This window comes from Colobus angolensis, unplaced genomic scaffold (genome assembly GCF_000951035.1).
Source record: "Colobus angolensis palliatus isolate OR3802 unplaced genomic scaffold, Cang.pa_1.0 Scaffold299, whole genome shotgun sequence".
NCBI lineage: Eukaryota > Metazoa > Chordata > Mammalia > Primates > Cercopithecidae > Colobus > Colobus angolensis.
The window spans coordinates 2,688,101-2,701,592 of NW_012116254.1; the positions used below are offsets into that span (position 1 = coordinate 2,688,101).

At 43.2% G+C, this 13,492-nt stretch overlaps 1 protein-coding gene and 1 pseudogene across 2 annotated transcripts in view; one reads left to right on the top strand and one right to left on the bottom strand.

The window, feature by feature from the left end:
• PSTPIP2 (proline-serine-threonine phosphatase interacting protein 2) overlaps window positions 1–13,492 on the bottom strand; it is a 101,769-nt gene that overhangs the window by 48,929 nt on the left and 39,348 nt on the right. Inside the window, exon 2 of the mRNA XM_011949335.1 lies at window positions 12,176–12,276. Within this exon, the coding sequence (XP_011804725.1) occupies window positions 12,176–12,276 (101 nt within the window). The remainder of the gene's footprint in view (window positions 1–12,175; window positions 12,277–13,492) is intronic.
• Window positions 487–2,460, top strand: LOC105516996 (annotated as a pseudogene). The gene is made up of 2 exons (XR_001002589.1): window positions 487–2,063; window positions 2,380–2,460. The product of XR_001002589.1 is annotated as a U3 small nucleolar RNA-associated protein 18 homolog (transcript).

Below are 13,492 nucleotides of genomic sequence, written 5' to 3' on the forward strand. Positions count from 1 at the left end.
CCATTCTATTACTAAAACTAATTAGTAATCATATTTGATGATGATTGTAACGGGGATTTCTTTCTGCAGGTATACAAATAGGAAGGATGAACAGATGCATGCAACAAATAATTTTTAAAGAATAAGACCATACGACCGGGTGCAATGGCTCACACCTGTAATCCCAGTACTTTGGGAGGCCAAGGCGGGTGGATCACCTGAGATCAGGAGTTCGAGACCAGCCTGGCCAACATGGTGAAACCCTGCCTCTACCAAAAATACAAAACATTAGCCAGGCATGGTGGTCCATGCCTGTAATCCTAGCTACTTGGGAGGCTGAGGCAGGAGAATCGCTTGAACTCGGGAGACGGAGGTTGCAGCGAGCCAAGATCGCGCCATTGCACTCCAGCCTGGGCGACAGAGCGAGACACTGCCTCAAAAAGAAAAGAGGCGCCGAGGCGCTGCGAGGTTCCACGTGAGCACTTGCGTCTCTCCTCAAACCTAACGATGCCGCGGGAACTGAGGAGCCAAATCAAACCGGACGGGAGAACCGAAGCGAAGCCGAAGCGTTAGCCCAGAACAAGGGCGGACTGGAAAGCCGCAGCGGGGCCGGGCGGGCCGCCCGAAAATGCTGCCCCTTCATCCCAGCGGTAACCGCCGCGGAAGAGGAGAGATGGCTCCGGCTCCACCAGCGGCACCGCCTCACGCTGGAGGAGGGCTAACGGCGTGGAGCGGTGCCTGGAGGCGCTGGTCTCCGGCGACATCGAAGACGACGAGATCGGGCGGCTGCGGCCTCTGCGGGGCCCGCGGGTTCAAGGATATGAAGACTCGGGTGACTCCGAAGCGGAGAATGAAGCAAAAGGTAATTTTGCACCTCAAAAGAAGACAGTTTGGGTGGATGAAGAAGATGAAGATGAGGAAATGGTTGACATGATGAACAATCGGTTTCGGAAAGACAATGATGAAAAATGCTAGTGAAAGTAAACTTTAGAAAGACAACCTTAAGAAGAGACTTTAAGAATTTCAGCATGCCGTGGGAGGAGTACCCGCCTGGGCAGAGACTAATAGGCGGAAAACATCTTCAGATGATGAAAGCGAAGAGGATGAAGATGCTTTGTTGCAAAGGACTGGGAATTTCATATCCACGATAACTTCTCTTCCAAGAGGAATCCTGAAGATGAGGAACTGCCAGCATGCTAATGCTGAACGTCCTACTGCTGCTCAGATCTTATCTGTGCAGTTCCATCCTTGTGCACAGATTGTGATTGTTGCTGGATTAGATAACCTGTATCACTATTTCAGGTTGATGGAAGAACAAATCCTAAAATCCAAAGCACCTATTTGGAAAAGTTTCCAATCCTTAAGGCTTGTCTTAGTGCTAATGGGGAAGAAGTTTTAGCCACGAGTACCCACAGCAAGGTTTTTTATGTCTATGACATGCTAGCTGGAAAATTAATTCCAGTGCATCCAGTGAGAGGTTTGAAAGAAGATAGTGAGGAGCTCTGAAGTCTCCCCAGATGGGTCCTTCTTGCTCATAAATGGCACTGCCAGGTATTTGCATTTGCTATCAATGAAGACCAAAGAACTGATTGGAAGCATGAAAATTAATGGAAGGGTTGCAGCATCCACGTTCTCTTCAGATAGTAAGAAAGTATATGCCTCTTCGGAGGATGGAGAAGTTTATGTTTGGGATGTGAACTCAAGGAGGTGCCTTAACAGATTTGTTGATTAAGGCAGTTTATATGGATGGAGCATTGCCACATCTAGGAATGGACAGTATGTTGCTAGTGGTTCTAATTGTGGAGTAGTAAACATAAACAGTCAAGATTCTTATCTCCGAGAACAAACCCAAAGCCAATAAAAGCTATAATGAACTTGGTTACTTCTCTGACATTCAATCCTGCTACAGAAATATTGGCAGTTGCTTCAGAAAAAATGAAAGAAGCAGTCAGATTGGTTCATCTTCCTTCCTGTACAGTATTTCAAACTTCCCAGTCATTAAAAAGAAGAATATTTCTCATGTTTATACCATGGAATTTTCTCTCAGAGGTGGATACTTTGCCTTGGGGAATGAAAAGGGCAATGCCGGCCGGGCGCGGTGGCTCACATCTGTAATCTCAGCACTTTGGGAGACCAAGGCGGGCGGATCACCTGAGTTCAAGACCAGCCTGACCAACATGGAGAAACCCCGTCTCTACTAAAAATACAAAATTAGCCAGGTGTCGTGGCAGGTGCCTGTAATCCCAGCTACTTGGGAGGCTGAGGCAGGAGAATCACCTGAACCCAGGAGGCGGAAGGTGTGGTGAGCTGAGATTGCGCCATTGCACTCCAGCCTCGGCAACAAGAGCAAGACTCCAACTCAAAAATAAAAAATAAAAAAGAAAGAAAGAAAAGGGCAAGGCCCTGATGTATAGGTTGCACCATTACTCAGACTTCTAAACTGACCATTTGAAGTCCAGTTGAGTCACAAGAGAAGCCTGTCTTGATATATCGTCTCAGAAAATTTCCCAAATGTGTGATAATATGTGGAAAATTATTTATAGAGCCAGCTATGCTTAAGAGCCAGTAATGTCTTAATAAACATGTGGCAGCATTTGTTTGGGAAAAAAAAGTAAGAGGATGGAGATATTCAAACATTTTAACAATTTATTTCTGTTTTTGACCATTTTAGATGTTTGACAGCATGCTGGAAGTGTTAGATAATAAGCACTGTTGTACTTCCACCTCCTCAATATTGTTTACATTTTGTTTCATTTGTGTAAAACATATTCTGTTCTCCAATCATATTTCCCCCAGTTGTTTAGTCTGAACTATTTATTAAAATGAATTTGAGGCTCAATAATTGTCCTGTTATCATAATTATTCATCTCAAAGATTTTAATTTGGATTCATTTCTTGCTTGACTAAATTTTATCACTACATAATCTTTTGTCAAAATAGCTCAAGGTAGGAAAGGGGTCAGTATTCCCTGAGTTCTTTCATATTTGAGACTATTTACCTGTGGCCTTTATATTGGACTGACAACCTCACTGGTGTAATGACTGTTCTTAAGTGTTCCCTCAGAACTTGGCTGAATTTGTTCCACTGGCTTCTGTCATTGTATGGAAGCCTGGGGCCATCCCAAATTTCCCCTGATTATTTCTGTATAGACAACTTGTTTTTTCCTTCCTGCATACTTGAAGAATTCTTTATTTAGTTCAATAACTTAGCCAGGATGTGTGTTAACATTGATCCTTATGTAATCACAATCAGTATTGATTACTGTGTATCAGAGTTTCCTGGTTCATAGTGTGCCCTTCAGATCTATTTAGTCCTTCCTTTCATGACATTTTTCCTGTATTATATCTCAGAATACTTCCACTATTCCTTTGGGTAAATTTTCTGCTTGGGTCAGTTATCCAGATGTTGGATTGGCTTTGTCTGTTTTTGAGTTATGGGCTCTGGTTCGTTGGTTGCTTTTGCCTTGATATCTTTGTCCCTTCCTTCCCTCCTGCTTTGGTGGAGGTGCATTTGCATGGCTGTTTTGGGATCTGGCTTCATCTTGCTCCTGGTACTGTGGGCAGCCCTGTCTACTTGTCTGAGACTATGCAAGTGATTTCTCCTTCATGCCTTTCTGGGCTTAGACAGTACTCAGTACTACAGTTTCAGCAATAACCCTGTTTCTTCTCAGGCCTCCATTCTTCGACTTTACTTCTCAAGTTTTCCCAGCTCCTGACAATGTAAAGTACACCTGAAGCTGACTCTAATTATAGAAAAAGATGCATCTTAACTCCCTAGTAACCATTTCTCACTTTCTGAATCTCTATTCACTATATCTATATAAAAATTTATTAACATGCTACAATGACATTTAATATTTTTACAGGTAAAAAGACATTCAGGCCATTTTCATTTTTAAAAATATATAATATACAGACATTTTATCCTTTTATCCTCAGAATTATATCCATTAAGATTTCTTTAGAATCTTTTGTTGTTTCCAGGACGAGAAACCACTCATTCAGTCTCTTTCTTGTAAGAGGAAGGCATCATGAATCTAAACATACCATAGGCAACATCTTGTTCCCCATGAAACAAGATGTTCTCCTAGAACCTGGGAAGTAATGAGTTCCAGCAAGCATCATGGTCTGCTTTTTGGAGAAAAGAAGGAGCTTTAATAGAAGTGAAACTAGAATCTCAGCCTCATAAAACCAGGGAACAACCACTGAGGTTGAGAGGGTATTTCCCCAGTAAATGGGAAGCAATGGGTCCAGGCAGGCAATGAAGGAATTACTAGAACATCACAGAAATCATGCTTGAATAAGTAGGCCTTTATCTAGATCACCCTCCTACCACCTATCCGATTTTTTCTGTCTCATCTGATCATCAATTTGTCATTTATTGAACATCCACAATGTGCCAGGCATCATACCAGGTGCTAAAAACACAGAGATGACTGAAATATGAGACCTGCCTAGCGGAGCTCATAATGTAGCAGAAGAGACAGACATAAACCAATATTTTAGTTTACTATCATGTAACAAGGGCCAGATGAAAATGTACAAAATAGTACAGGAAACAGAAGAGGCAATACCATACCTCTTAGCACTTAGCTGGCTACACTTCACAAAGCTCTCCTTAAAAACCCCAACTCCCTTTGACCTTGCTTCTATCCAAATTCCCAGACCAGGAATAATCCATGTGCCATTTTCCCTTCAGCAACCCATGACAGGCTGGGTGCCGTGCCCCACACCTGTAATCCCAGCACTTTGGGAGGCTGAGGCGGGCAGAACACCTGAGGTCAGGAGTTCGAGACTACCCTGGCTAACATGGTGAAACCCCATTTCTTCTAAAAATACAAAAAAATTAGCTGGGTGTGGTGGTGTGCACCTGTAATCCCAGCTACTCAGGAGGCTGAAGCAGGAGAATCGCTTGAACCCAGGAGGCAGAGGTTGCAGTGAGCCGAGATCATGCCATTGCACTCTAGCTTAGGCAATAAGAGCGAAACTCCATCTAAAAAGAAGAAAGAAAGAAAGAAAGAAAAGAAAGAAAGAAAGAAAGAAAGAAAGAAAGAAAGAAAGAAAGAAAGAAAGAGAGAGAGAAAGAAAGAAAGAGAGAGAGACAGAGAGAGAAAGGAAGGAAGGAAGGAAGGAAGGAAGGAAGAGAAAAGAAAAGAAAAGAAAAGAAAAAAGAAAGAAAGAAAGAAAGAGAGAGAAAGAAAAAGAAAAAAGGAAAGAAAGAAAGGAAAAACAACCCATGACAAACATCATCAGATATTGCCTTTTCCATCAGGTCTGAAAGCAACCTCAGGATGATCCTCAATCTAGTGCTCCAGGTTGCCCCAAAATCAGAGTGAACAGATAAGATGAAATCCTTTTGCCATAAAACCTGACACTTAAATATTTTTCTCAATTTTACTGTATATGCCATTCACAGCACCTCAACTGATTAAGTTTCTTGGGAAGAATTAGATCCAAGGGGCTCTCACAGAACATCTCGTACAATCCAAATTTTACAGCTAAGGGAAATGGAACCTAGAAAGGTCTAGGGCCTTGAATAATATCAGTGCTGGCTAGTAAGGAAGCCAGGATTAGAAGGCCGCCCAGGTGTCTAAACTCCCATCCCAATTCCCATGTTGCTCTCAGCTTCCAGTACATTCTTTTGGGCACAGGTGTTCCTCCCACAAAATAGGTTGCAGTCTCAACCCTCAGCATCTTAGACTATGACCTTATTTGGAAATAGGGTCCTTGCAGATGTAATCATTGAGATAAGGTCATACTGGAGTAGGGTGGCCTCTTAATCCAGTATGACTAGTGTCCTCACAAGAAGACAATGTGGGCTGGGCGTGGTGGCTCACATCTATAATCCCAGCACTTTGGGAAGCCAAGGCAGGTGGATCACCTGAGGTCAGGAGTTCAAGAACAGCCTGGCCAACATGGTGAAACCCCATCTCCACTAAATACAAAAATTAGCAGGGTGTAGTAGCGCACATCTGTAGTCGCAGCTACTCAGGAGGCGAAGGCAGGAGAATTGCTTGAACCTGGGAAGCGGAGGTTGCAGTCAGCTAAAATCATGCCACTGAACTCTAGCCTGGGGGACAGAGTGAGACTCCATCTCAAAAAAAAAAAAAAAAAAAAAGACAATGTGAAAACACAGGGGAAGAACAACACAGGATGATAGAGGAAGAGATGGGAGTTATGCAGCTGCAAGCCAGGATATGCCAAGGATTGCTGATGACACCAAAAACCAAGAGAAAGGAATGGGATACCTTCTCCAATAAAGCCTTCAAGACAGCATGATTCTGCCAACATCTTGATTTGGGACTACTGGCCTATGGACTTGTGAGAGAATAAATTCTGTTATTTAAAGCCATTCAGTTAGAGGCAATTTGTCCCAACAGCCCTAAAAAACTAATATGGTACATAATGGCTTCACAACTTTACCAGCTAATGCATGAAGGAATCTGTCATTCCCATCCTGGCAATCCGTCCTTCTTAAGGCTGTCCTGAGACATAGCCGACCACAGTGAGGGTCCCAGAAACAGAGCTGTAGCCAGGGCAGGTTGACCATGGGACGTCCAGGAGCTTATGGGGAAGAGTACAGAGGCATAAGGCATAAGTACAGAGCCCTAAGGCACCGGGGCTGTGGATCCCCAAGAGCATAGGTATAGCTGCTAATCTACAAATGGTAAAGAATTCTGGACATAAAGGCATTCCACAAGCATGCTTCCCTCCTCCCTACTCAGGATCCTATTGCAGCACACAATTAAGAGAACTGACTTGGCTGCCAAGTTCCTGTTCTCCTTCAGAGAATACACCCAACTTTCTCAAGAGACCATTAAGTAAAGTGGAAAAACCACCAGACATGAAGTCAATAGGAATCCCAGCTTTACTACTTACTGATATTGTAATCTTGGGCAAGTCATTTAAATCCACTAAACTTCAGTGTTCTTGTCTGTAAAAGGAAGCTAATGATATATTCCCTACTTGGCTTCTACCCTTAATATAACAATATTAGTAAAGGTTATGGAACTTGCCTAAGATTAGTGGGTACCATTTACCCAGTATGTATTGTGTACCAGCTACTGTATTGGGCACAGTGTACTGGTTAATAGCAGATTCCAGGGCCCAAATTTTCTAGGTTTGAAACTGTATCTACAGCTAATTAGCTGTCTGACCTAAGGCAAGTTCCATAGCCTCTCTGAACCTCAATTTCTTCAATTATAACATAAGGATGAGAAAACTTACCATACAGAGTTTTTATGAGAATTAAATAATATATACAAAACACATTGTAGCTTCCATAGAGTAAGCTTTCAATAAACAGAAGCTATTAATATAATCTCATTTAATCATCCCTAGCTACCCTCTAAGGTATGATTAACCTTATTTTTATAGTTCTCATTTTCTGCTCATATCAGGAGCTCATTATATAATATTTCACCACATCTGGGCATCTGAGGGTGGGAGAGTCCATGGGCTTGGGCTACCAGTGACAAGATGGCTTCATTTTAATTGTTAACTGGCTGAAAGACTTCAGACTAAAGTCCTATGTAGAATGTTTCCTTTAAAGAGAAATAAGGTCCTTTAAAGAGAAATAAGGTCGGGTTGCTCATGCCTATAATCCCAGCACTTTGGGAGGCTGAGGCAGGCCAGATCACTTGAGACCAAAAGTTCAAGACCAGCCTGGCCAATAGGGAGAAACCCCATCTCTACTAAAAATACAAAAATTAGCTGGATGTGGCAGTGCACACCTGTAATCCCAGCTACTCGGGAGGCTGAGGTGCAAGAATTATTTGAACCCGAGAGGCGGAGGTTGAAGTGAGCCAAGATTACACCACTGTACCCTAGCCTGGATGTCAGAGCGAGACACTGTCTTTAAAAAAAAAAAAAAAAATGGAGAGAAATGAAAGAAGAGGAAAAATTGACCTGGACTTGGAAGGATGGGGAGAATTCACTTAGGCATCAAGGAAAAAGGAGGACTTTCCAGGTGGGGAAATACTGAAGTAAAGAGGTACAGGCAGAGACACCCAAAGCATGCTCACCAATAAACCCATCTGACTGAAATAGAGAGAATGGGTATAATGAGTGAGATCGTATGAACAGAAAAGAGAAGGAGAGTGTGTCTGTGCTGGGAACTAGCCCATCTCCCCAGATCGCCACCAGCCCTTTTGCTGGTGTTGATGAATCATAAACACAGGGGTTGTATGAGACCCCCATCCTCACCGCCCCTCAGGACTATTCTGGGTTCTGTCACTTTCTAGATTCCCCTGGTAAATTACTTAAACCTCATCTACAAAGCTACACTTCTGTTCCAAGAAACCTTATGCAGCCAATATAAGTACCAAAGGGATGTGTAAGCCTCAATGTTATGGTTATATTATGTAACTATTCAGATGTTGGCTGTGGTTGCCAGCATCACCTCTATTATTGTTGTGCTCTTCCAGCTGAGAGAAGGGTAAACCAGATAAATTTACAATTCACTGATAGAGTGTTTGTTACTATGTTTTGTTACTTACAGTATTATTTAATTATATATTAATTTAATTAATATCAATTTTGATTTAATATTATTACAATATTGTTAATGTTACAATATTAATTGTAACAATTAATTGTAGTTATTAACAATTATTATAACAATGTAGTAGTTATAAACGATTATTGTTATAATTGTTAACAATTATTAATTATTAACAATTATTGTAACAGTTATTACAATAACCCTGTATGTTAACTGTTCTCATCCTTATGTTACAATTGAAGAAACTGAGGTTCAGAGTGATTATGGCATTTGCCTAAGGTCAGACAGCTAATAAGGGGTAACATGGTTTCAAACCTAGGAAAGTTGGGCTTTGGAATCTGCCCTATGTATCTAGCAAGCCTTCAATAAACAGCAGTTATTATATAATCTCATTTAATCACCTGTATCTACCCTCTGAGCTAACTTTATTTTTATATGTCTACCCTGGATGCAAGAATCTGCCCTATGGGTGGCAAGAAAGGCAGCCTCCCTGTCCCTCCAGAGCAGCACATGAGCGGCTCCTTGCACTGGGGTGATTTTTCTGTCCAACCCCACAGAGTGCAGATGAATTTACTGCAATCTGTCTGTGTACAACCAACGAAAAGGGTATTTCCTAGTTCCCGTAATGGAGGTAAAATGTGGCACAGAGGGGTGCAGTGCTGGGTTCCATCCAGGGAAGAGAAGAGCATGGGAGCTCACCAGGAAGTATAGTATCTCCCCCTTCCCCTTGCCACTAAACTGCCAGAAATTCGAGAGGCCCATGGTAGGACTTTGACACTTTTGGAAAGTCTTAAAAGTACCCCATTAGATATAGGGCATGTTTAGCCATGTACCATATAAAAGTCTTATAAATGTATGTGTATTAAATTTGATGAACTCAAAATAATAAATAACATATGACATTGGACAAGAGGTGGTTGTTCAAAAATAATTATTACATATAACAGTCTGTTATCTTTGCCCCTGTATTGGTGTGTGTTTGCCTCTTGTCTCTAAGAACCCCAAATATCCCAGGGTTCTACATGTAATTTTTGTTTGTTTGGTTTTTGTTTTTGTTTTGAGATGGAGTTTCACTCTTATTGCCCAGGCTGGAGTACAATGGCGAGATCTCAGCTCACTGCAACCTCCACCTCCTGGGTTCAAGTAATTCTCCTGCCTCAGCCTCCCAAGTAGCTGGGATTACAGGCATGTGCCACCACGCCCAGCTAATTTTGTATTTTTAGTAGAGATGGGGTTTCTCCATGTTGGTCAGGCTGGTCTCGAACTCTCAACTTCAGGTGACCCACCTGCCTCGGCCTCCCAAAGTGCTGGGATTACAGGTGCGAGCTACCACGCCCGGCCTCTACATGTAATTTATGACAGCTCAGTCATACAACGTTTAAGACTCAAGGAGGATGTTTCAGTCATATTAGATTATGGCACAAATGCAGCCGACTGAGTCTCAGTTCCCACAAGCATCCTGCACCCACCTGAACAAGAGGAAAGCTGGACCCCCACGCCTGGAGGACTGTACTTCTGCACATGAATTACTCTTGAACAGGACACAGTGGAGGAACAAACGCACAGGCTCAGTGACAGCAGCTTCCTTCCTGCAAGCGTGCCACAGGAACAGAGGCCCAAAGCCAAGCAGGCCACACACTCAGGGGCTGCATCTCCACGGCCAGGGCATGCCTATCTGACACACTGATCTAATGTCTGCAGATTCTTCCTCAAAATTGGAAAGCACAAGACTGACTTCTTTTTGCTATAAAACCCATGGGAGGAAAGAGAACATATACTAGAAATACAATATAAATAATAATTTTTATTCTCCATATATTTCCTACTCTTATGTATTTTTGTGAATCATTTTTAAAAGTGAGAACTTAGCTTTGGGGTCCTATTTGGACTAGTGTTTTTCAACTGTGGGTCACGACCCATTTGTGAGCCATAAATAAATTCAATGGATTATGACCAGCAATTTTTTTTTGAAAGACAGGATCTCACTCTGTCACCCAGGCTAGACTGCAGTGGTGCAATCAGAGCTCACTGCAACCTTGAACTCCTGGGCTAAGTGATCCCACGACCTCAGCCTCCTGAATAGCTGGAAGACTAGCATTTTAAAATTAAATACAATTGGATAAATTGGCAGGGTAGTCCTGTTTCATTGTTTTGTTTATGCATGTGTGTACTGGGTGGCTGTGTAAAATATATTTTTTTGAGGGTCACATTCAAAAAAGTATGGAAGCCACTGATTTAGACAAACCCCACTGTATCAGGGGACCCTTGGATGGTCTTGCCAGGCAGTCAGTACCTGGGGTCCTGAGCCAACAGATACTTCCTTCCTCTGCAGATGTATTCCAAGGCCATTTCATTCCCAGGAGGACATTTATGGAAGTCATAAATGGAGGAGGAACAGAAAAAAGCAGAGTCCTCTGCAATCTCTAGATCCTTCATGCTCATGAAACTCTGTCCTAGCACTGTTGAAGGAAGGAGGAAGCCCACCGCCAGTGTTTGTAAAAAGAAAGACACACTTTTTAACTGGATGTCAACGCTGTCAACCATCTTGGGTAGAAAAGAAGGGAACTGCTCCCTTAAAGAGGGAGGAGCAGTGGCCAGCTCCACAGCGCTGACAGTAGCCGAGCCTCTCTCGGTTCACCCCTCCTCAGGCCTCCAGGTCCTCCAGACCTTTGGGATGGCTCAAGGAGACAGGCCTCACCACCCAAGGGCTGGGCAACCAGTGCGAGTAAGTTTGATCGTTACCTAATTTTCTCTTGAGTAGAAAGTGAGAGAGTTGACCAAAAACACTTTGATGTCTGTATCTCTGGGTTCTGAGCCTTTCGCTTACTGCCTTACAAATAGAACTTGTTCATTGATTTGAATTTTGGCAAAGATCCTGATCTTTGGCCCCAAATCCTCTTAACATATTCTTTCATCCAGAACCTCTGTAAAATGGAATATTCTAGATGAGTAAGTTTCCACAAAACTAAGTTTGTTTTGTTTTGTTTTGTTTTGTTTTTTATCTTATCCATTTTTAAAAAGAAGAAGATAAGAAAACCCTCTAAACCATGGCAGTTCCCCATGGACCACCATGCCCTGCCACCCCCAGGAACGTTGTGATCCGCTTCACCGCTTTCCCACAGCTCCTCATCCTCCTGGTCACCGAGCTGCGCTCTGCCTCCCTCTAATCACGTGGACCATCTGATTCCCACCTCAAGCTTGCTGTTCTCCCAGATATTCAGGTACTTCTTCACCTGTCAAATTCACCTCACCCACTGAGGGCCACCACAAGGACCTACTCCTCCATGAAGCCACCCCGTCCTCTATTTTATTTCCTCCTTTCTTTACCTCCCTCCCTCCCTCTCTCCTTCCTTTTTCCTTTCCTCTCCTTTCCTTCTTTGCCAATCCTCAGCGGTCTCCTCCTCAGCAGTCTAAAAGCTACATCATGGGGTCTTTCAGTGTTATTTGTAACACAGTACTAAGTATATTTTGTTTCTTATTATAATTCGTTCACAGTTTCATCATAAATCTTATGTGTCAAACTTGTTTCTAAGAACTTTAGGACAGAAGTATCATGTACTTCTCGGGTATCATCCCATAACCTAGAGCAGAGGGTCTTCAGAACCATTAAACACAAATGAAAAATAGGAAATTGTTCCTTGTCTGTGTGGAGACATCTTGGCCCACCCTCTTCAGAGAGGACAAGGCATCGTACCTTTCTTTTAGAAACTCTTCAAACTCTTTGCAGTTCTTGCGGCCGTTGTTCAGATGCTGGATAATGCTGTCGTAGCCGACGGTGCTGAGGATGTCTGCGCTCTAGGGGAAGACAACATAGCATCAGACCAGGAACGGAAGGCAGCCCCGAGGCTGGAGAGAAGATGGAGCAAAAGAGGTGAGAAGCTGTCCATAGAACGTTGCTGACTCACTTTGAGATGGTGCAGGGACCCCCTTAGGAGCCTGTCAGGCTTCTCCACCCCCACCCTGGAGATGGAGGAACATGTTTCAGTTCCTTCAAGGAAAATTCCAAGTATCTAGCTAGCCCTGCAACCAGAAATTAGGGAAGTGAATGAATAATCCACCAAACAAGCCACCCAAGTAAGTCAGGGTCACAAGATATTTGGTTCCCTATAGAAACAAAGATAACATCTTTACATACATCCTCGAGTTGTTTTTCAGAAACCAGGACTCTCACCCGATGACAAATGCTGATCACGGTCATGTTGACCTTCGACATACTGGAACCAGGAAACCGATAAAGAAGTTCCAGAAATTCCTAAGCCCCTAACTCACTTTGGAAACCCCCTCATTCCTGCCTTTAAAAACCCTTGCTTGTAAGCCATCATGCCCCTCTTCCTTGCTTGGTGCCCTGCAATAAATGCCTTTCTTCCTGTAACTGCAAACCTTTGTGTCAGTGTTGGGCTTTGCCGTGCCCAGTGAGCAGATTCAAGTTTAGTTCGGTAACACTTTACCTCCAAGACACCTCGAAGCCAAGAAGAACAATGCAAGAAGTAAGAACACATGTTGTGTGAAACAGTTTTTTAACTGATGAGACTGAAGGGCCACAAAACAGGAAGTGACAGACGAATCACAGGCACATGGGTGAGGAAACTGGCTAGGCTGAGGTCCCTCTGTGGATCCTCTACTCAAGCCCAAAGTCAGGCAAGGAGAGGGAGAAGGAGCTGGGCACCCAGTCCAGCCTTCTGTCATGTGCTTCCTTATACTGCCGGACGGAAAGTGACTTACGCTACAGGACCATGTAACCTGGTGCTATACAATTTTTCTCTATCCTTAAACTTGACACTGAACTTCACCCTGATAGCTCTTCCTACCACCAGTTAGCACTATTGAGGGTCAAGGGTATCTCTGCAAAAGACAAGCAGTTCTGAGCCAGGAGCCAGGAGCCAGGAACCAGGACTCAGGAGTGGGAGAATAGGGCTGTCTGTCCACTGGGAAGCATGAAGCATGCTCTCCGTTGTCACTGGCCCCAATTAGGGGAGAAGGACTATGTATGTGTGTGTGTGTGTGTGTGTGT